Here is a 23,464-nt window from a genome sequence, read left to right as displayed (position 1 = left end):
AGGCGTACAAAGACGAGCTGGTTCCAAGTTTGGTCGAGGTGTAAGCTGAGGCACAGGAGTCTGGCATATTGCCGCCGACTCTCCGCGAGGCGGTTATTGTTCTTTTCCCTAAACCTGGCCGAGACCCATCCTTTTGCGGCTCATACAACCCCCTTTCTTTATTGAATTCAGACTATAAGATATTGGCTAAAGTTCTGGCCATCCGACTTTCGCTTTTGATGGAATCCATTATTTCGCCGGCACAATCGGGGTCTGTCCCACATCAGTCTACCTCTTTAAATTTGAGGACATTATTCTCGGTTCTACATAGGATTGATCCCTCTACCCTGGCCGCCGCTGTGTTTTTGGACGCTGAGAAGGCATTTGACACGTTAGTGGCTCTTTTCGTATGGGCATGCCGGAAGTATTTGTATCCACAGTTGCTTTGTTATACACCGCGCCCACGGCCCGGCTAAGTTTAAATGGGACCATCTCGGAGAGGTTCTCATTGTCACGTGGCACGCGACAGGGTTGTCCCCTTTCTCCTTTGTTGTTCATCCTGGCGATGGACCCTTTGGTTCGCCATTTTCAGGAGCAACACCTACATCGGGGCCTCCAGTTTAACACCGGGCCTCTTCTTCTTTCCTTAAACGCTGATGACACAATCTTGTATGTACATATGCCTCAAATTAATCTAGAGCCCTTAGTGTTGGAAATTTACCGTTTAGGGGAGTTTTCGGGCCTCTGCATTAACTGGCACAAGTCAGTAATTTTTCCACTCACCCCCTCCACCTTACAATGGAACTGTGCCTTCCCTCTGGAATGGAATACTGATTCGGTACGATATTTGGGGGTACATATTCACCTCAACACGGTTTCCATAATTAGGCTGAACTACGGCCGCGCCCTTGACTTCTTGGAAGATCATCTTGAAAGATGGATTCGCCTCCCTTTGTCCATGGCCGGCCGGATTGCTATAATAACAAGCATTGGAAATGCAATAGGTCTCGCAGCATTAGAGTTAGTGCTTTTAGAATTGTTTATGGGTTTTTTTGTAAATCTTTAGCATTTTTGTTTCCTGTAGCCAATGCTAAAGAATTTAAAAAAAAAGCCATAAACATTTCTAAAAGCTCTAACTCAAATGCTCCGAGACCTATTGCACTGTGTGAGGGTGAGGGGTTGAGGGTGAGTGAGGGTGAGGGTGGGTGAGGTTGAGTGAGGGGTTGAGGGTGAGTGAGAGTGAGGGTGAGTGAGGGTGAGTGAGGGTGAGGGTGAGGGTGAGTGAGGGTGAGAGTGGGTGAGGGTGGGTGAGGGTGAGTGAGGGTGAGGGTGAGTGAGGGTGAGGGTGAGAGTGGGTGAGGGTGAGTGAGGGTGAGGGTGAGTGAGGGTGAGGGTGAGTGAGGGTGAGTGAGGGTGGGTGAGGGTGAGTGAGGGTGGGTGAGGGTGAGGGTGAGGGTGAGGGTGAGTGAGGGTGAGGGTGAGTGAGGGTGAGTGAGGGTGAGGGTGAGGGTGAGTGAGGGTGAGTGAGGGTGAGTGAGGGTGAGGGTGAGGGTGAGTGAGGGTGAGGTTGAGTGAGGGGTTGAGGGTGAGGGTGAGTGAGGGGTTGAGGGTGAGTGAGAGTGAGGGTGAGTGAGGGTGAGTGAGAGTGAGGGGTTGAGGGTGAGTGAGAGTGAGGGTGAGTGAGGGTGAGTGAGAGTGAGGGGTTGAGGGTGAGTGAGAGTGAGGGTGAGTGAGGGTGAGTGAGGGTGAGTGAGAGTGAGGGTGAGTGAGGGTGAGTGAGGGTGAGTGAGGGTGAGTGAGGGTGAGGGTGGGTGAGGGTGAGTGAGGGTGAGGGTGAGTGAGGGTGAGTGAGGGTGAGGGTGAGGGTGAGTGAGGGTGAGGTTGAGTGAGGGGTTGAGGGTGAGTGAGAGTGAGGGTGAGTGAGGGTGAGGGAGAGTGAGGGTGAGAGTGGGTGAGGGTGAGTGAGGGTGAGGGTGAGAGTGGGTGAGGGTGAGAGTGGGTGAGGGTGAGAGTGGGTGAGGGTGAGAGTGGGTGAGGGTGAGTGAGGGTGAGTGAGGGTGAGTGAGGGTGAGTGAGGGTGAGTGAGGGTGAGTGAGGGTGGGTGAGGGTGAGTGAGGGTGAGTGAGGGTGAGTGAGGGTGAGTGAGGGTGAGTGAGGGTGAGTGAGGGTGAGTGAGGGTGAGTGAGGGTGAGTGAGGGTGAGTGAGGGTGAGTGAGGGTGAGTGAGGGTGAGTGAGGGTGAGTGAGGGTGAGTGAGGGGTTGATGTTGAGGGGTTGAGGGTGAGTGAGGGGTTGAGGGTGAGTGAGGGTGAGGGTGAGTTAGGGTGAGGGTTGAGGGTGAGTGAGGGTGAGGGTGGGGGGTTGAGGGTGAGTGAGGGTGAGGGGATGATGTTGAGGGGTTGAGGGTGAGTGAGGGGTTGAGGGTGAGGGTGAGTGAGGGTGAGTGAGGGTGAGTGAGGGTGAGTGAGGGTGAGTGAGGGTGAGTGAGGGTGAGTGAGGGTGAGGGTGAGTGAGGGTGGGTGAGGGTGAGTGAGGGTGAGTGAGGGTGAGGGTGAGGGTGAGTGAGGGTGAGTGAGGGTGAGGGTGAGGGTGAGTGAGGGTGAGTGAGGGTGAGGGTGAGTGAGGGTGAGTGAGGGTGAGTGAGGGTGGGTGAGTGAGGGTGAGTGAGGGGTTGATGTTGAGGGGTTGAGGGTGAGTGAGGGGTTGAGGGTGAGTGAGGGTGAGGGTGAGTTAGGGTGAGGGGTTGAGGGTGAGTGAGGGTGAGGGTGGGGGGTTGAGGGTGAGTGAGGGTGAGGGGATGATGTTGAGGGGTTGAGGGTGAGTGAGGGGTTGAGGGTGAGGGTGAGTGAGGGTGAGTGAGGGTGAGTGAGGGTGAGTGAGGGTGAGTGAGGGTGAGTGAGGGTGAGTGAGGGTGAGTGAGAGTGAGTGAGGGTGAGTGAGAGTGAGGGTGAGTGAGGGTGAGGGTGAGTGAGGGTGAGGGTGAGTGAGGGTGAGGGTGAGTGAGGGTGAGTGAGGGTGAGGGTGAGTGAGGGTGAGTGAGGGTGAGGGTGAGTGAGGGTGAGGGTGAGTGAGGGTGAGTGAGGGTGAGTGAGGGTGAGTGAGGGTGAGGGTGAGTGAGGGTGAGTGAGGGTGAGGGGTTGATGTTGAGGGGTTGAGGGTGAGTGAGGGGTTGAGGGTGAGTGAGGGTGAGGGTGAGTTAGGGTGAGGGGTTGAGGGTGAGTGAGGGTGAGGGTGGGGGGTTGAGGGTGAGTGAGGATGAGTGAGAGTGAGGATGAGTGAGAGTGAGGGTGAGTGAGGGGTTGAGGGTGAGGGGGTGAGTGAGGGTGAGTGAGGGTGAGTGAGGGTGAGTGAGGGTGAGTGAGGGTGAGTGAGGGTGAGTGAGGGTGAGTGAGGGTGATTGAGGGTGAGTGAGGGTGAGTGAGGGTGAGTGAGTGAGGGTGAGTGAGGGTGAGTGAGGGTGAGTGAGGGTGAGTGAGGGTGAGTGAGGGTGAGTGAGAGTGAGGGTGAGTGAGAGTGAGGGTGAGTGAGAGTGAGGGTGAGGGGTTGAGGGTGAGTGAGGGTGAGGGGTTGAGGGTGAGGGGTTGAGGGTGAGGGTGAGTGAGGGTGAGGGGTTGAGGGTGAGGGGTTGAGGGTGAGGGGTTGAGGGTGGGTGAGGGGTTGAGGGTGAGGGTTGAGGGTGAGTGAGGGTGAGGGGTGAGGGTGAGTGAGTGTGAGGGTGAGTGAGGGTGAGGGGTGAGGGTGAGTGAGAGTGAGGGTGAGTGAGGGTGAGAGTGGGTGAGGGTGAGTGGGGTGAGGGTGAGGGTGAGTGAGGGTGAGGTGAGAGAGGGTGAGTGAGGGTGAGGGTGAGGGTGAGGGTGAGTGAGGGTGAGTGTGGGTGAGGATGAGGGTGAGTGAGGGTGAGGGTGGAGTGAGGTGAGGGTGAGGGGTTGAGGGTGAGTGAGGGTGAGGGTTGAGGGTGAGGGGTTGAGGGTGAGGGTGGGTGAGGGGGTTGAGGGTGAGGGGTTGAGGGTGAGGGGTGAGGGTGAGGGTTGAGGGTGAGGGGTGAGGGTGGGTGAGGGGTTGAGGGTGAGGGGTTGAGGGTGAGGGGTTGAGGGTGAGTGAGGGTGAGGGGTGAGGGTGAGTGAGAGTGAGGGTGAGTGAGGTGTGAGAGAGTGGGTGAGGTGTGAGTGTGGGTGAGGGTGAGTGAGGGTGAGGGTGAGTGAGGGTGAGTGAGGGTGAGGGTGAGGGTGAGTGAGGGTGAGTGAGGGTGTGGGTGAGTGAGGGTGAGGGGTGAGTGAGGGTGAGGGTGAGTGAGGGTGAGGGTGAGTGAGGGTGAGGGGTTGATGTTGAGGGGTTGAGGGTGAGTGAGGGTGAGTGAGGGGTTGAGGGTGAGTGAGGGTGAGTGAGGGTGAGTGAGGGTGAGTGAGAGTGAGGGTGAGTGAGGGTGAGTGAGGGTGAGAGTGGGTGAGGGTGAGTGAGGGTGAGGGTGAGTGAGGGTGAGAGTGGGTGAGAGTGAGTGAGGGTGAGTGAGGGTGAGTGAGGGTGAGTGAGGGTGTGTGGGTGAGTGAGGGTGAGTGAGGGTGAGTGAGGGTGAGTGAGGGTGAGTGAGGGTGAGTGAGGGTGAGTGAGGGTGGTGGGGGTGAGGGGTTGATGTTGAGGGGTTGAGGGTGAGTGAGGGGTTGAGGGTGAGTGAGGGTGAGGGTGAGTTAGGGTGGGTGGTTGAGGGTGAGTGAGGGTGAGGGTGGGGGGTTGAGGGTGAGTGAGGATGAGTGAGAGTGAGGGTGAGTGAGGGGTTGAGGGTGAGGGGGTGAGTGAGGGTGAGTGAGGGTGAGTAAGGGTGAGTGAGGGTGAGTGAGGCTGAGTGAGGGGTGAGTGGTGAGGGTGAGGGTGAGTGAGGGGTGAGTGAGGGTGAGTGAGTGAGGGTGAGTGAGTGAGGGTGAGGGGTTGAGGGTGAGTGAGGGTGAGGGGTTGAGGGTGAGGGGTGAGGGTGAGGGGTTGAGGGTGAGGGTGAGTGAGGGTGAGGGGGTGAGGGTGAGGGGTTGAGGGTGAGGGGTTGAGGGTGAGGGGTGAGGGTGAGGGGTTGAGGGGAGGGGTTGAGGGTGAGGGGTGAGGGTGAGGGGTTGAGGGTGGGTGAGGGTTGAGGGTGAGGGGTGAGGGTGGAGGAGGGTGAGGGGTTGAGGGTGAGTGAGTGTGAGGGTGGGTGAGGGTGAGGGAGTGAGGCTGAGTGAGGGGTTTGAGGGTGAGTGAGGGTGAGTGAGGGTTGAGGGTGAGTGAGGGTGAGGGTGAGTGAGGGTGAGGGTGAGGGTGAGTGAGGGTGAGGGTGAGTGAGGGTGAGTGAGGGTGAGTGAGGGTGAGTGAGGGTGAGTGAGTGAGGGTGAGTGAGGGTGACGTGAGTGAAGGTGAGTGAGTGAGGGTGAGTGAGTGAGGGTTCAAATCGGTATTTGGGGGGTAGCATGGGCTGCCACGGTATACAAAAAGAGAATGATAGTTAGGAGACTCGTAAGTCTCCTACTATCATTCTCTTTTTGTATACCGTGGCAGCCCATATCCTGCACTGGGAGCTGCTGGCTTCCGGTGCTTCTCTCGTTCCCTCCCTGACATGGTAGCTGGGGCAATAATCCCGTAAGCTCCCAAAGCGTCAGTGATAGAGTGTCTGATTTGGGACTAAGAGCAGTGTTTAATTTATTTTAAAAACAAAGGCATATACGCGCACAGACAATTATATAAAATCGGTGCACCAATGGTGCCAAAGTAGGAGATTGCGAGGGCGTTAAAGTTTGTGGTCATGAAGAGAGCACTTCCTCCTCCCCACGGGGTCTGTAGAAAAGAGCAGAGGAGGGAGAGAGGCTTGAATGGAGCGAGGGGAACCTGCATAGATAATGAGGCCCATTCACAAAAAATGCACGGAGAGGGGGAGGGGAGATGCTCGCAGCCTCTGCTGAGAAGGAGCTGAGTGCAATTAGCTGCATCAATCACAGAGAAGAGGAGGGGGCTAGCTGCTGGCTTCCCGGTGCTTCTCTCGTTCCCTCCCTGACATGGTAGCTGGGGCAATAATCCCGTAAGCTCCCAAAGCGTCAGTGATAGAGTGTCTGATTTGGGACTAAGAGCAGTGTTTAATTTATTTTAAAAACAAAGGCATATACGCGCACAGACAATTATATAAAATCGGTGCACCAATGGTGCCAAAGTAGGAGATTGCGAGGGCGTTAAAGTTTGTGGTCATGAAGAGAGCACTTCCTCCTCCCCACGGGGTCTGTAGAAAAGAGCAGAGGAGGGAGAGAGGCTTGAATGGAGCGAGGGGAACCTGCATAGATAATGAGGCCCATTCACAAAAAATGCACGGAGAGGGGGAGGGGAGATGCTCGCAGCCTCTGCTGAGAAGGAGCTGAGTGCAATTAGCTGCATCCATCACAGAGAAGAGGAGGGGGCTAGCTGCTGGCTTCCCGGTGCTTCTCTCGTTCCCTCCCTGACATGGTAGCTGGGGCAATAATCCCGTAAGCTCCCAAAGCGTCAGTGATAGAGTGTCTGATTTGGGACTAAGAGCAGTGTTTAATTTATTTTAAAAACAAAGGCATATACGCGCACAGACAATTATATAAAATCGGTGCACCAATGGTGCCAAAGTAGGAGATTGCGAGGGCGTTAAAGTTTGTGGTCATGAAGAGAGCACTTCCTCCTCCCCACGGGGTCTGTAGAAAAGAGCAGAGGAGGGAGAGAGGCTTGAATGGAGCGAGGGGAACCTGCATAGATAATGAGGCCCATTCACAAAAAATGCACGGAGAGGGGGAGGGGAGATGCTCGCAGCCTCTGCTGAGAAGGAGCTGAGTGCAATTAGCTGCATCCATCACAGAGAAGAGGAGGGGGCTTGGGGGATGGGAGGGGGAAATGGGATGTGCCAATTTGCCAGCACATACAAAAACATCCGCTTGCTGCCAAAGGCAAGAGACACTTTTCCAGACAGGGGGAGGGGAGACAAGCATGGGGGAGGGGAGTTATGACTTATAAAACAAACCCCACTTTAAAAATTTATAATACGCCATTGTGAGCGAGCGGAGATAAATACATGCCAGGTGGTGGGTGCCCAAGTGTCACTAAAGCTAGGGAAATGTGTGTGGGGCTGGTCCGACGTGGCGCTCTGAGTGACGGACCCGTAAGTTACATAGCGCCTTCGATTAGATCTGGCAGCTGTTTAATTGGACAACAACAAAAAATCAAATTGGATTGTAAAGAAATCGCTAAACCCTTTCATGTTATTTTTGCACACCGCAAAGTGAAAGAAACGGGGCACGAGAAATTGTTCACCTAAGTCCTTTATTGGTGGGGAGGGGGCACATTTTATGCGGTGGCTCATATGGTGGCTTTAAGTTTAGTTGTGCTTGAATGTTACGGTAGGTGTATTGGGCACGCAGCTAACATCAGACACACAATTAAGGGGCATTTTAGCAAGGGAAAGGTGTCTTAGTAAATAACGAATTGCGTTTTTAAAGCATAGAGTAAAAAAATGCCTCTCCGTACTTACGTTGTTGACACGTCTCGGCCGGAGCAGGGGGCGGAGCAGGGAGAGCGGGCTTTGGAATGCAATTGACACGGCCGGCCGGTCGTGAAACTGAAAGCATGGCCGGCCGGCCGTGAAAGCCTTTGATGCGGCAGGGGAAATGCGAGACGGCGGGGAGGGGGCGGAGCGGGTAAACAAAGACGGACGAGCACGCGCTTTTAAGCTCAATGCGCATGCGCATTGAGCTTAAAAGTCACGGGCACTGCAAGGAATCGCCACGATTCCTTGCAGTGTGGATAAAGAGTAGATAAGTCCCAATACTCTCGCCTTGCTCGATGCGCATGCGCATCGACAGGCGAGACCTAAAAATGATTGTATTACCTCGCTTTTTATATCTTTTTAATAATATCCCAATACCACTTACCCAGGTTTTCTTTTCGCAACTTCGCTCCTTATTGTTGCGTTTAGTTTGGGGTGACAAGACTCCACGAGTGTCCTGGCGTGTTTTGACGCTTCCCTATGAAAGGGGTGGCTTCGGGGTACCAGATTTTTTTCTTTATTTTTTGGTCGCACAGTGTTCCTATGCTTATTCCTGGTTCCACCCTGAGGCCAGGATTTTATATTTGAAACCGGAGGCCGACCTGGTGTCACCTGCACCGCTTAACTCCATTCTCCCTAGGGGGATTCCTCGTGATCCGCAGGATAACCAGACAGTCTCGGCCACATGCTGGGCTTGGGAAAAGCTACGCAGACTGCTTCAAATTGACAGATTATATTCCCCCGCCCTTCCTTTGCCCAATGCAAATTGGCTCCCTATAACCGGTGAACCCGTGGTCCAACGCACATTGTCCAAATACCAACTCCACACAATAGGCGACCTGTTTCCGGAGGGACATGTCTTTTTCATATCTGAAGATCACCGTTTTTGCCGACCGTACCTTTAAGGACTCTTTCATTTTGACTAGACTCCGATCCTTGTTACGTGCCGAGTTCCCCACATTTCCGAGTCCTCCCGATGACACTGCACCTCTCACCTTTATCATACAGAGCCGGACGGGGTCACACGTTGTCTCTAAGCTGTACAAAATGTGTTTGGCCCTGCTTCCATCTTTGGACTCTAAAGTCCGCGCTGCGTGGGAGGTGGATCTGGGTTACCCAATGACAGATGATCAATGGGTGTTGTGCTGCAGAGCCACAAGGGATGTGTCCATCAACAGCAGACACAAACTCATTCACTTTAAGTTTTTGAGACGATTGTATCACACGCCTGCCCTTTCCCATAAGATTGACCCTTGCAGACCGCACTGCTGCCCGAAGTGTAGAGCTCCACAGGCTGATTTTTCCCACCTTTCCTGGACCTGCCCTCTTTTGCATGACTTTTGGGTCCAGGTGCATCGCATTTTTGGCGATATACTGGGCATTGTATTAATTCCCACCCCAGAGATTGCCCTACTGGGCTATGTCGCTAACTTTCCGCACCCTGTTCGCAAACTGGCTGCCCTCGTATTTTTATTAGCGAAACGCGAAGTTGCGTTGCTTTGGTGCTCTAGACGTGCTCCAAGTGCACGATCTTGGCTTAGAAGCATGGCTTTTTGCAATATTAATTGCGTGGAATATTCTACACAGATCCCAATTGCATCCTGTCCGGCTGACATTTGGGGCCCATATCGTGCATATATTGCTAAGATTACTGAGGAACAACAATCTTGGGCGATGAGCTCCATTGTTCCAGAGGGTAGACCTACACATTCGAATGTAATGATTGTGCCCATACTAATACCCTTGCTACTACCACAATTGATGTGCCTGCCGGGATTGGATAATGCCCAGATGGTTTGTGCTGGACGTGACAATATATGTGGATTCAGCTTTTATTTTTTTTTGCTATGTAAGGTCCCCTTGGGGGGCATTGTTTCTGGAAACATGTGATATGTGAGAGTATTGGTACAGGACCACTATCCGTATTATTATGCTTTCATTGTATGATGTGCGCTGCTCTTCCTCTTCACTTGGTCTTGATTATTGTGTCATTGCATCAATGATATATTTGATTGTATTGTTTATTTCCTTTTATTCTTTTGAAACTGATAAATAAAATGTAAAAAAAAAAAGTTGTTTTTTAACACAAGGTCCAATGCACCTCAAATCTATAAAGCGCAGATTAACATTTTACTACTCCCCCCCCCCCCCCTTGCTAAACTCACACCTAAATATATGTTTACCATTTCCAAACAAACAGAGCAATTTAGCCATGGTGTGCGAGACCAATGGCTTATATCTTCTCGAAAGACTAATTTAAGGCTGTGAACTTATTTGATAATAGTGTGTGTATTATTCAATCACACTAGTTGTGGGCCAGGAAACACTATTTCGACTTTCGGAATGCACAGACTAGCTACTCAGCTAGTTCGTGGTATTGGTTGATTTTGTAAAGTGAACTGCAGAAACATACTAGTAAATAATGTCTGATCCAAAATACTCAGTGAAAAGTGCTTCCTCACTCGGAACGTATAATTTCTTACCGGTCGGTGTAGTTTTGCAGCTTGAAGCATTTTCCGGATTCACATGCTGTGCATTATTTCGCCATCTAGTGGTTGGATCCGGAATTGTTGTATTTCTTCTCTTTTTTTGTGGGGAGTTTTTTGGTGGTGGTGGGTGTCGACATGCCACCATTTGGTGTCCTACTGTGACGTTAACGTGCTTCCTCCGGAAGCTCCCACCTTTGGTCGCCATCTTCGGATTCTTTTTTTTTTCTCCCACCTCTGGTCTCATCTTTCCGGTGGAGGAGGGTGGGTTCACTAGTGAATCCAGAAAATTCTTCAAGCTATAAAATTATACCAACAGGTAATAAACGATAAGATTTTGCAGCGTGGATCATTTCTGGATTCACGTACTGTGCATAGATTTTGTACAGTATGCTAGTCTTGTGATTGGGGGGAAGATTAGCGCGGATTTGTAAATATATGTTGCACGACCCTTTGTCCTACTTATATCTTTATTCATCTGAATGAATACACAATGTTTCGCGAATGTGTGCACTGAAGACAATGTTGCAGCCAAGCAAATGTCTTGAATTGGAGTATTTGCTAGAAATGCGACTGCTGCTCCTTTCTTCCTTGTTGAGTGAGCCCCTTATGCTCCTTGTAATGTCTGTCCTGCTTGTTTGTGGCATAAACGTATGGCCTGCGCTATCCATCTTGCAATGGTGTTCTTGGTAACAGGTCGTCCTAGGAAGCTGTTAGAGAAAGATATAAAGAATTGCTTTGTCTTTCTATATTCTTTTGTCCTTTAAATGTAATACATGACTGCTCTTTTAGCGTCAAGAGTGTGCAAAGCTTTTTCAGCATGTATTTTTGGATTCTGGAAAAAACTTGGTATCTGTATAGTTTGGTTTATGTGGAACTAAGTGTGGATCTGTTCTCATGACAACCCTGTCATTATGTATTTGGAAGTAGGGTATCTGTAGTGTTAGTGCTTGTAATTCACTAACTCGACGTAGAGATAGAATTGCAACTACAAATGTTGTCTATAGCGTGAGCATTTGTGGTGTTGCTTTGTGCAGTGCCTTCATCAGCTGAGCCAGTACTATATTTAAGTTCCATATGGGTGCTGGCACCCTTTTTAGACGTGCTACCTTTTTTGCTCCTTCCAGGAACCTTTTGACTACTTGAGACGTGAAAAAAACGTTTCCCGGTTTCTCCTCTAGTATAGGCTACAATTACTGCAAAGTGTACCTTTACTGAGGTATAGCTTAGATTACTTCGTTGTGAATGCTCAGGTATTTTAGAAGTGTCTTCTCCCTTGTGATCTTTAAGAAGTTCTTTCAGGCACCATTGAGAGTATCTCTTCCATTTTGCTGTGTAACATTTTCGTGTTGTAGGTTTTCTTGGTTCTTTTAGTACTGCCATTGTGCTTTCTGACAGTTTGAGGTGAGCAAATTCCAAGTCATCAGAAGCCATACAGCTAGGCTTAGGCTCTCGGGTTCTGGGTGACGTACCCTTCCGTTTAGCCTTGTTAATAGGTCCTTTCTTTTTAGAAACCTGTGCACTGTTCCGTGTCCATCATCTCTGAGAACCATGTTTGTCTGGCCCAATGTGGTGCAATGAGAATCATGGTCATGTGGCTGTTCTTGCATTTGTTGATCACTTTGTGGAGAAGTGGTATCAGGGGCAAAGCAAAAGTCTATCCATTGCGCATTCCCTAGGGACTGCTTGCAAAGTTGTCTGGATGCGAAGTGTTGGCATTTTGCATTGTGGTGAGTTGCAAATCAGTCTATTTGCGGAGTCCCCCATTTCCTTAATATTTTGCGTAGTTCTGATTGATTCATTTTCCATTCATGGGATGCGGACGTTTGCCTGCTCAGTCTGTCTGCCTCTACATTGTCCTTCCCTGGCAAATGTACTGATATTATGTCGATATTCCTTGGGATGGCCCATTTCCATAGTTTGAGCTAGCGTTGAGTGCTAAACACTGTGTTCCTCCTTGCTTATTTATGTAAATCATGGTGGTTGTGTTGTCTGTTTGCATTAACACCTTATTTCTGTAAAGCTCCTTCTGAAAGTCTTTGAAGGCTAGGAACACTGTTTTGAGCTCCAGGAAATTGCTGTTTTTTTTTAGCATTGCTCCCTATTACCTTGATGCTGTTTATATGTGCTCCCCATCCTATTTGGGAAGCATCTGTTGTTATGGTCACTTTTGGAGTTGGTTGTGTGAAAAGTCTTCCCTGTGCTATGTTTGTTTTGGTTCACCATGCCATCTCCAGATGAACTGTTTGCTTGACAGTCACTTGATCCTTCGAACTCCCTGTAGCTTGTGACCATTGTTCTTGAAGCCATTCCTGGAACGGTCTCATGTGCAAGCGAATGTTGGGAACTAAATGAATGCATGAAGCCATCATGCCTAGAATTTACCCCACTGTACTCACTGTCAGAGTTTGCACCTGGCGGTACAAATATGTCTGTTGCAGCAGTGCCAATGTTCTTTTCTCACGTGGGAACACCTTCCCTACTATTGTGTTGATGTGTGTTCCTAAGAACACCGTCTGTTTTGGCGACAACTTGTCCCAGTGTATTGAAAATCCGAGTTGAACTTATAACTCGATGTACATGCTGTTTGCAGAGACTGTATGAGCTTGCTCTTATCAACCAGTCGACTAGGTATGGTATACATGAATCTCCTGCCTTCTTAGATGAGCGGCTACTGCCGCTAGGCATTTTGTGAACACTCCTGGTGTGGATTTTAGGTCGAATGCTAGCACTTTGAATTGGTAATGTGTTTTGAGGACTACAAACCATCCATTTGTCTGACGCGATATATCTCCATTTGTGGAGGAAGTATTTTAACCTGCTTCCTACTGGCGTAGTATGTTGGAGGAACTGATTAAAGAATGAATTTTTTTCTGTCAAGTGTTTGGGTGTCCACTCATAGCTGTTTTTGTTAAGCGGCCCACTCTTTGAATGCCGTCATTTTGCTGTGGTCTGCGGTCCTCCTCGCTGTGTTTGCCCTCTTACCAGAGGGCTTCCTCGAAAGGATCGTCGTCCCTGTTGGAACTGCTAATTTTGTTGCTGCCCTTGTTGGCCCAGGCTTACCCCTTGGTAAGTTTGCTGGTTTGTTTGGTGTGAGGCTGTGGGTTGATGGTTACCTCTGCCTGCTGGTCTCCTTGAGGGTGTGCCTCTACACATGCCCCTAAATTGTAGTGCACCCATGGACCGAGGTTTCATGGTCTTTTTTCAGTTGGTTCAGCTTCTCATCTACGACGCTACCAAACAGCTGTTCCTCATTCAACGGTGAGTTTAGGATGTTATTCTGCACCTCTGGCTTGAAACCGGATATTCTCAGCCATGTATGTCTTCTTTTGGTAATGTCGATCATCATCTGTCTGCTAGATGTGTCTGCAGCATCTAGCGCTGATTTGAAACATGTTTGCCATGATCTTTCCCTCTTCCACTAAGTGGTTTGCCCTTCTTTGGAACTGTTCAGGCAAGTGCTTTAGTAGTTCTCCTACCTCTTCCCAATGCAAATATGCATGTCTGTTTATCAATGCATTTGAATTTGCAATGCGCCACTGAATTAATGCACTCCTTTCAATCTTTCTCCCCAAAAGGTCCATTCTCTTGCTCGCCTTGTCTGGCGGTGGTCCAATATTAGTTGGTACATTGGACCGTTTCCAGGCTGTAGACGTAATGATGGAGTCAGCTGGCATCAACCCCTTGATGTACAATGGGTCCTTTGAGGAACACTTGTATTTTTTTCTCACCTCTTGGTGTAACTGCTTTGCAAGTGGCAGGCTCTTTAAATGCCTCCTTCCTTTGATCCAATACACTTGGTAGCATGGGTAGAAACGGTCTCCTTGATTGTGCAGGCAGTTAAAGTAAAGTAAAGTCCACATTTGTAAAGCGCACAATCACCCGTAAGGGTCTCTAGGCGCTGGGGGCCGTCTGTAAGATTAAGCGAGCTATTGCCCAGAGTCACATGGTGCTGGGCTAACCTGCCGCCGGAGCCGGGGATCGAACCGTGGTCCCCAGATTCCAGCGTCAGTCGCCCTGGCCGCGGCGCCACACCTCTCCCCAGTTAAGTCTCTAGTAGAAAACATGACTGTGCCTCTTCTTCCAGTTGTACTCCATATGTGTCATCTGCCCTTTTTATGACTTGGTTGTACATCCCAATGCCATCTGGTGGTAAAGGCCTCAAAGGATGTGTGTCTACCGCTTCTGCTGGTGATTCGCATTGAGATCCTGCCATTGTAGGTTTGAGCCTCAGATCGCTGAGCCCAAATAAGTTAGTGCCTCATCGTCTCCTTCATCCTCGAAGAGTTGCTCCTCTTCTTCGTGTGGTTCAGGAGTTGTCGGCGTCTGCAATTCTTCAACCGATTTTACACCTCAGTTAATGGTTTCAATGCTATCTTTAATTGCTTCAAGCTGTCGCCCAATTCTTTTTTGCATTGCAATATATTCACAATTTCAGCCTCTAGCCTTTCTTTTTCTTGATCTCCGACACGTGTATTTCGGTGTCTGGACCCTCAGCCTTTCTCTTCGTACTCGGTGTCGACAAGGCCGTCGGAGTCTGTTTCGACCTCTCTCGTTTCGATGACGAGTCGTCTTTTTAGTTACCATCTTTCAACGTCTTTGATTTTAAGAGTTTACACCGTCGGAGTCCTTGTCGAAGGATCCAATGGATTATCTCCCGATTTACCCCTTTTTTTGGGCGAGGGGGGGGTTCTCTCATGTAGTACAGGACTCCTCTCCTTACATCTGAAGTGTGAAGTGCTCCCTGAAAGGATCGGACAATTCTTTAACAGGAAAGTTTTTCCTGTCCCATGAGGGCCCCCCTTACTTTGTCATTTAGGGAAGTGCCCACTGACCAATAATGGCTTTTTAATTTTTTACTGAAAGACACAAAGGCCACGCCCTGCACCCAGAAATGAATGCAGCAAATAAAATTACAGTTTCTAATCATTAACTTGAATCATTTTTTTCCCAATTTTTCTCCTGCAAAACGGTTCCCTCCTCACGTCAGATTACTTTGGTTTGTTTTTAGCTTCTGGATTTCCGTAGATATTCAAAATTGGTAACCCCTTATAAGCATTTAGAAAAATTTGAGCACGCTTTATCTCTAAAGCTGCTGAACAGATTTGCACCAAACCAATAAAAGCACAGCGTGAGTCAATTTCTACTTTAATGCCTATTTTGTGTAAATCCGTCCAGCAGTTTGGGATGCAGGATCAAGCTAAATTTCCAATAGCAGGTAAAATGGAAGAACAGTTTTTCAAATCATACTTTACACTCTTCCCCCACTGCCAAAATGTGTAGGGAAAAGGAGTATGTCGTGCTTCAGCCTACTATGCCGAGCGATTGCTAAATTCGATGCAAAGCCATCCATGGGGTTAAAAGTTATAGGCAAATCAAAAAATAACTTTTCTATAGAAAGTGTGCCTGAACCATAACTATACAGTAGCAACTGTCACCATGTATTACATTTAAACTTCAAAGTCTTCAGAGTGTGTGCTTTCTTATTCACGTACCTAAGTCAAGCAGCTCCGCAGATCATCATTTACACAGGTCTCAGTTTTCAAACCAAACCGGAGACAAGCCCAAAATAATCAACTTTTACAACCCATGTGACTAATCAGGCCAACATCAAATTACTCTGATTATGTTTAATACATTTCAGATAAGGTGGGGTGGACATGTTTGCCCTTATACAGAGCAATATCAAATATAAAAAGTCTCCACGGTTCAACATTGATCTTAAACTAAAACTCAAAGATGGACAAGCAGAGCAGAACCTGCATGCCTTATATTTTCCTGAAAATAACTTTTATATAATTAAGCTTCCACAGTATAAAGTACCATTTTATGTACTGGAAAAAAAAAACTAGCACAGCTTTTAAATGCTTCAATCAAAAACCAAGAGTTTGCAATAAAACTTTCTAATTTCGTAGAATACTCCATATTCAATAATCTTTTCAATGTAATTCAACACATGCCACATTTCACAGTATCAATATCTCTGATCTTTCAGAATACAGGGGTTTTCCCACTGCCAACTCGAAAGTGATATCCATCAACTCTTAGGGACCGTTAAGTTCTGCCCCCCCCCCACCCCACCACCACAAATCCTACCCCTCTGACAATTTTCTATAAAGATATACTTAGAATCAGTTTTAATTTTCTTTCTGAGAAGGAACTAAGCAAAGTGAACAATTTACTCAAGAAACTGCACTTCGATCCTGAAGGAACCCCGTTTATAATTCTGTTAACCTTCTGTCAGATCCAGCTGAGATCAATGAAACTGTGACATGTCAAGTGTACAAATATCTGGAAAACGTTATGATTTTATACTATGGACAAGTTGGGTTTCATTCAAATCGTGTCTGCTTTACTAGCGGTCTTTGATGACCTCGGAATGGCTGCCGGTGGCAGCAACACAAGGTTATTCAAATTGTTGGATGTTAATAGCAGGTAGCCCAATTTGCTAATCTCTATGTGAATGTGGCACTGAAGGCAAAGTTGCTTCTGCTTGGCTTTCCTTCTTTCTTTCAAATATATTCCAATGGGTTATGAGAGGCAACTTTCTGTCCTTCTCTCCAATTGCTGGAGTTACCCAAATGGTCGGAGCTGTTTTTTTCTCCTTTAATATTTACCCCTTGCCCTTATCCAAACTAATCAAAAGCTTTGGATACAACTTACTTACCAGGATGACAACTTAGTTTGTTGTCTTTCCAACTCAGAGTAGGATAAACTTACTGATTGGCTCTGCTAAATAAAACCATGGATGTAGAGTAGCTGGCTTATATTAATATGGAAAAAATAGAGGCCTACAGAATTGATCTTGCTACCCCTGTCTCCAACTCAATGGCCTTGCTTTCTAGGCCTTTTCTGTCCTAATAACCACACGTAAATAGTCATGGTGTCAAACCAAACTGCAAACATATGATGAACACTTAATTTTCAGCAGATATTTAGACCTGCACCTTTTAATTAAGGAAACGTCATTCTTTTCTTCAATTGTTGTTTGAAAGCAGCTAGAAATCTCCTGCAGTCGCAGTCATGGTCTCCAGGTCTGATTAATTTAACTACCTGTACATAGGTTTTGCTAACAATCTCTTTAACAAATTTCCGAACATCCAAAAATAACTATGCATAAACTTCACTGGCTCCCAGTTAGACAAGAGTATCTCAAAAGTCATCTGCTTAGTCCACAAATGTTCTTAAGCACCATCATCTAAATTTCTGAAGGACACACTGGATGAACACATTCCACTATGTCAACTGTGTTCCCAGTCTTACTATCAGTTATGCCCATTTCAGTAAAGCCTCTCCTGGATGTAGTTTTCTGTTCTTGCACCTAGGTGGTGGAATGAATTGCCTGTCTAGTTAAAAAGTCACTTTCCTCCCGCTTGCTTTTTAGGAAGACACTCAAGATCTCTCGTTTCTCTTCCTAATTTTCTCTTTGTTCAGGTGTACTTCCTTTAAAGTCAGAGACCTTCAAGTGATGAGTGCACTAAAAGTACTATTTATATCAGAATGTAACTGGGTAGCAGTGAATGAGGAATAAATATACATGGTAGCCTGAGGCAACCATATTTTTACTCAGATTGCCCAAGTTAGTCTTTCCATACCTGGCCACAGTGATAATCACTGAATTGGACATCATATAAACATTGTTTTCCTTAGTGGAAGGTATCACTCGGCTCAACTTTCCTCAACCATCAGTGTTTGCCCAGCTGGAGAATTCTACAGAGATTAGATTCAAGGCAAAAGCAGTATGCAGACAGATTTATAGGCTCTCTCCAACCACACTGATGGATGAGATGACGCCTGCTCATGCCTTTATAGCATCTTGGCTACCAAATTTTGGGTAAAGGGATACATTTCTTCAGAACCAAATCAAAAGAATAGATCTACTTGCAGGCCGTTTGCAATTACCTAGGACAAACTCTCCCTAGGACCCCCCCCCCCCCAAGCATGTGTGTTTGCTCTAATAACAGTCGAATGTTACTGTAGACAAGGGATATTTATCCTCAATTATCCTCATTAACTCCCAAGGGGATACAATCCATTTCTTTACGCCACCTTAATGTCATAAAAAAATTCTAGATATTAGTCTTTACACTTTGCCTTAATTCTACTGACTGTAGGGTGGCTTGTTTAGCAGACACTGCATTCATCTTCATTGGGTCTGCCTTGTTATTCTGGGTGGCTACCTTTGGTGAGTAAATATATATTTGCTGAAAGCGATTTATCGCAGAGGACTCCCCTGATGAACAATGACCTAGCTCAACTACAACTGTCAAAGACGGCAATGTCTGTAGAGCATGGCCTGACAGTTTATTTCCTACACCCAAGTTCTTAACATAAATTCAGGGCAGGGTCCTCATGTGCATGTAGGTTGTCATAGGGTGAAGACCACCTAGAGAGATCGATCATTCCGATCACGTACTTACTGTGACCTCCATAGGGTACTATTCATCCTGCAGAGTCTACCAGTCACACAATACTCATGTAACATGCTTTTTACAGTATGCGCTACACCAAAATCTATAATAGGGAAGGGAAGAAGAACAAGGACCATAAGTATTGGGGACTCGATGGGGAGAAGCCCAATACTAAGATCAGTGGCCACCTGCTATCAATCTCTCTCCAGAACGGTATAATGAGGCAGTTGCCAAGCTCAACTATGTATACTTTGGCTGCGCCCCACTGACCCATCAGAGCGTTATGGTCTTGATGTTAAATGTCACGAAATCATGGAGTACCTCCAGTTGAAATGCATTGTTGAGTGGATGGAAAGTTGGGGTGGGGTGGGGTGGTGCAGGGTTACTAGGGGATGAGAAGAACTCTCCACCCTACACATTCTCAAGGTTGTATAGTTTGTCTGCAAATAAAGAATGGACTTGCAAAGAAACTTCTGGTGCAGTGTCAGGTAGGTTGCGAGCAAGACATTTACAGAGTACATAATGTGGGTGATGGACACGATCAAGCTTTTTCTGATGCTCTGCGCAGCTTTGTTAGTCGCAGGTAACACCCGTACTGATTGATAAGGGGATACCTGGTTCAGCTATGCATGAACGAATTTGACCTTCATTGGGAATTTGGTTTTATCAGCATGCTCTACTCCAAGAGCTCAAATAATTTTGCGTATGTTCTGAGGTAGCAGTTTCTGTCTGCAATAAACACCAATAAGAATATGGTTTAAAAGTGCCTAAAGTCCTATTTGGGTGTGCGGGTGAATTGTTTTTTGTCCACCAATATAGGTGGGGTTGGAAAGTATGTGTGCAGATTCCAGTGTACTGTTATTGTTATTTTGTGTTATATATACAAATTGTACCCTTTGATATCAGCACACTTAGCGAGTCCTTTATGTATCCATGTGTGGATTTTGTTGGGCTTCTGCCCTCGTGGTACTTTCAAAATGTAATAGAATACATATATTTTTTTAAATGTCTTTTAATTTTGTGTTTTTTCTCCAATAGTTAGTCACAAATATAACAGTCTACCAGACAGAAAGTAAATGGCCAAGGACTGCTTAGGTAGCTCTTTGAGCAGTGCCTACTGACAATGAAGGACCAATGGCCATGTCCAGTGTATATGTCATCTTACCCGGCCTCAACAAATTCTGAATAGCAAGAAAGACCAGGATCTCTTTGAAACCAGATCATTCAGAGAAACTTAAAGTGCCGAAAGGAATGCCTTAGGAGGGGTACACGCAAACAACCGTTTCCATGCATTGTTTGATGCCACCATTAATATCCGTGCAGAGGAAGGTAAAACTGAACGGGAACATTTTAACACTCCTTTCAGGAAGGAGTGAGCAAAAGAAAAATAACTGCATCCCCCTAGAAAGATGACAGCAAAAAAAAAAGGGCTGAGATTAGGAGGAAGATATTGTACATGGACGTTTTTGTGTGGGCAGCAGGGCTCATTCATATGAGATGGGCAGAGGTACTACAAAGAAAATATTTAAAATGCCAGCATTCTTTTATCAAAAGTCTTCAGTTCGGTCTACGACATTTATTTCCTAACCAGTTGAGTAGGAGGGAGAGTAGGCTGGTAGAAGCAAATCCAATATTGATGTACGGTCACCCCCATTTTTATGTTAATAGAGTCAGCACTTCGCCTAAAAAGAAATTTTTGTTTGCCACGAATGACAAATACAAAATATTAACCAAAAAATATAAAATTAGTTTTACAGCATATTACTTTCCCAGTATTTTTGGTAACACATTGAATAGAAGACAAATATTAAGAACAAAAAGATAATAATGCACTTACGATCGGTCAGACTTGCAATCCCTGCTAGTGTAGTTATGGGAACATGAGGCATATCCCCATTCATCCTGAAGAACTAAGATAGCAATCTGTGCAGATATGTTAATGCAGGTGCCAGCTTTCATTAATTTCCATCTCTAAAACCCTACAACAACAAAAAAGAGTATTCCATTGACTTACAATCTTGTATTAATTTACTATAGTTCGTTCATATTCGTTTATTACTGTTTATCCAATGTATTCATCAAGGATTCAATTTAACAGTCACACTTTTGAGGTGGTTAGAATATATAATATGATTTGAAGTACATAACGGAACTTAGAGATTTACATACAACACAAATAGATGAAATACAGCAGCGGTCTCATTCAGACAAATAAAATGCCCTATATACTACATAATTCACGAACTCAAGAGACAAAGGTTATCTTGGATCAGCAGCTGCCTGCTTTGACAGAGCGATATAAAACACACATGTATCACATTTGTATTTTTTTTCTTTTGATGCAACTGAAAGCACTTCATACTTCTATACTTTTTTATGCACACAACACCCCACATGAGGATGTTAATCAGTAGCCAGCATAAGGTTACCTTTGTAGGTTATATTTTACAGCAGAATATCGCTAGTCAACTAAAATGTTCATCTTCAAAACAAATGCTTGGTACACTTGGAGTACTACATATTAAAAGAACCTCTGACAATGCCACATTTGATTTGATTGGGAAGTTCCTCACAAGTGTAGAATCAACGAAGTGACAAAAAGAAGCAACAGTAGTGAAATCTTGTGGTAGCATGCAAGAGGAAATTGTGCTAATGGCTTGCATCAAATCCTGTGCAAGAGCAAACAGAGTGCCAGCAAAATTCCACTCAGGAATCTATGGCAAGCTACGATTAGAGAAAAACCAAAAGGTGGTGATGGGTTTAATCCATCACCGTTCTTTAGCTCACTCCGCCACCCCAGTTCAGACATGGCCATATGCACGATAAGCTACGATTAGAAACCGTTTCTAAACTCCAAGACCATTCCAGATTTATTTCAGAAAAGAAGGAAACTTGACCTGCAACAGTGGTTTGCACCGTTCATCTTGCACAGATTTGCAGAAAGGCAGATTTTCCACATCTGATCATTGCTAAAAACTGAGGTCGACCTAGGAGTATGTTGACTTAAGGTTCACATCACCCCACACAGGCCCATTTTCAGATTGCTTTCAGACTGCATTTCCACATTACAACAGTTTACTTGTGAGGCAATGTATATATTAGTATAAGTAATAGGGAAACCGTTGCTTGCCTGTAACAATCTGTTTGCAGATGTGAGTGCTGTAGATTTAAATGCCATTATGATAATGGGGTAACCCAGAAAGGTACAGGACCTGGGTATAGCACGTTATTAGAAGACAATGGTCCAAGACCTCTATAATTCATACACTGAATTCATCAGTAGGTGATCATTAATTCAACTTAGTTAGGAGCATGTATAGATTAGTCAGCTCTATACAAAAATGCTTATATTTGTGAAACAAAAGCGTGGGCATGGAATAGACAACAGTATCAAAAGAAAAGCAATATTTTAATTTATTGCTCCCACAGTTACACAAATTAACAATAATTCATAACTGCAAAACATTACAGGCCATAACGGTTGCCCCAACGGAGCGTGCAACAAAGCAAAAGAGTGCAAAAGGGGGGGGGGGGGGGGTGATTTAGAGAAGGAAAGGAATCAAATGAGTAGTGACACAAAATATTCAAGTAAATTACTAGCACAGATCATCAATCACCCATCCTGCAAAACCTGACCACTAAATTATTTAAAGAAAAAGAAAAAACTCATATACATTGTACATAAATAAATCATAAATTTAGCACATCAATGTAGAGAATATTGGTTGGGTCCGGGATAGATATATATATATATATATATATATATATATATATATATATATCGTCAACGTTTCGACTCGTCTTAAGGCCATACGGTGTACTAAGCCTGGGCCATGCGAGTCTTCATCAGGACAATGGGGGCAACCAAGGGATTGTCGATGTCCTACAAAGAAAGGTAAGTACATATTTTACGCTGTCATCTAATCCTAACTGATTCTAAGGAATTGCCCATTGATTCAATACACTTACCCTGACTGGTGTAAGTGTTTCAAGAATCCACCGTAACAAGCTGGTGACTCAATAGCCTTCAAGGGGAATGAATTAAATAGACCAGAATTCATCAAGGTCCATTTGGTATGACTGTCAACTTTAAAAAGTGAGAGAGGCGACCAATTCAATTACCTTGTGAACTCCAATTGGATCCGAAAATCAAAGGATGGAAGTAGTTCAATACTCCTAAAGGAATTCATACATGGGTACATATTAGTGTCAGTCAACAGTCTATATGTCCCTAGCTGTTCCAACATCAGGGAGAAGGAATAATGATTTAAATGCTGCGCACACTCTTGACATCTAGGGCATATTGGGAATATTGGGAATATAACTTGCGTTCCTTCATCAAAAAGTTATTTTGGTTTCAAGGCAGCTCATGATAACTCCCCAGAACCCTCAATGAAGCACAACACAGACCATGCCTCGCCCTTTTTAGGTCACGCCTAGGCAGCGTATGCGCTGTTCCGCGAGCCATGCTGTATTGGAGTATGTACTTGACGCCCCGCCCACTCTCCACCCATATTTGTCATTGGCTTGTTTCATTGTCCTTCTTAAATGCTGGCTTCTGATTTATTAGGTTTGTTAGTACCTCCTTAGTACTGCCTGGTCCTTATTTGTAACCTCCCATGACAACTGGCCCTTTTACTTCGGTTGTTACAGTGCATCTTCTTTAGTATGTATGCACTATTTTCTTTAATGAGTTTCTCTTACTGCAGGAGGGCCTCTCCTGCACAGTTGTAACCACCAGCGTGTTTGTTTAACTTGTAGCAAACGGGGAGCTCTTCAGGGGCCATGGGAGACAGAAGGGGGCAAATCAGCAATGCCTTCAAGCATTCAGAATGCGATAGGTCTCGCATTTATGGGAGTTTAAGCTATTGGTATTGTAAATGGCAATGTCTTTTATTTATGTTTTTAAAAAAAAAAAAAAAAAAAAAGGCAGCCATTTACAATGCCAATAGCTCAAACTCACGTAAAAGCAAGACCTATTGCATTGCAGATGCTTTTTTTATGTGAAGGGTGCCTGTGTGCACAGATGTAAACCATTAGGAGGTTTATGCACTACAGCCTAACCACCACAGATGG

The 23,464-nt window shown here is 46.2% G+C and overlaps 1 protein-coding gene across 14 annotated transcripts in view; it reads right to left on the bottom strand.

Annotated features, from left to right (window-relative positions):
• Nucleotides 1-23,464, bottom strand: part of NIPBL (NIPBL cohesin loading factor) — a 1,942,504-nt gene that overhangs the window by 1,793,068 nt on the left and 125,972 nt on the right. For all 14 annotated transcript variants that reach the window (XM_078674965.1, XM_078674957.1, XM_078674966.1 and 11 more), the window contains exon 2: nucleotides 20,226-20,367. In XM_078674965.1, the coding sequence (XP_078531091.1) occupies nucleotides 20,226-20,289 (64 nt within the window). In that variant the 5' untranslated portion in view covers nucleotides 20,290-20,367. The remainder of the gene's footprint in view (nucleotides 1-20,225; nucleotides 20,368-23,464) is intronic.

This window comes from Lissotriton helveticus, chromosome 2_1 (genome assembly GCF_964261635.1).
Source record: "Lissotriton helveticus chromosome 2_1, aLisHel1.1, whole genome shotgun sequence".
Taxonomy (NCBI): domain Eukaryota; kingdom Metazoa; phylum Chordata; class Amphibia; order Caudata; family Salamandridae; genus Lissotriton; species Lissotriton helveticus.
Note: the sequence above shows the minus strand (reverse complement) of the source record. Positions and strands in the feature narration are given on the sequence as shown.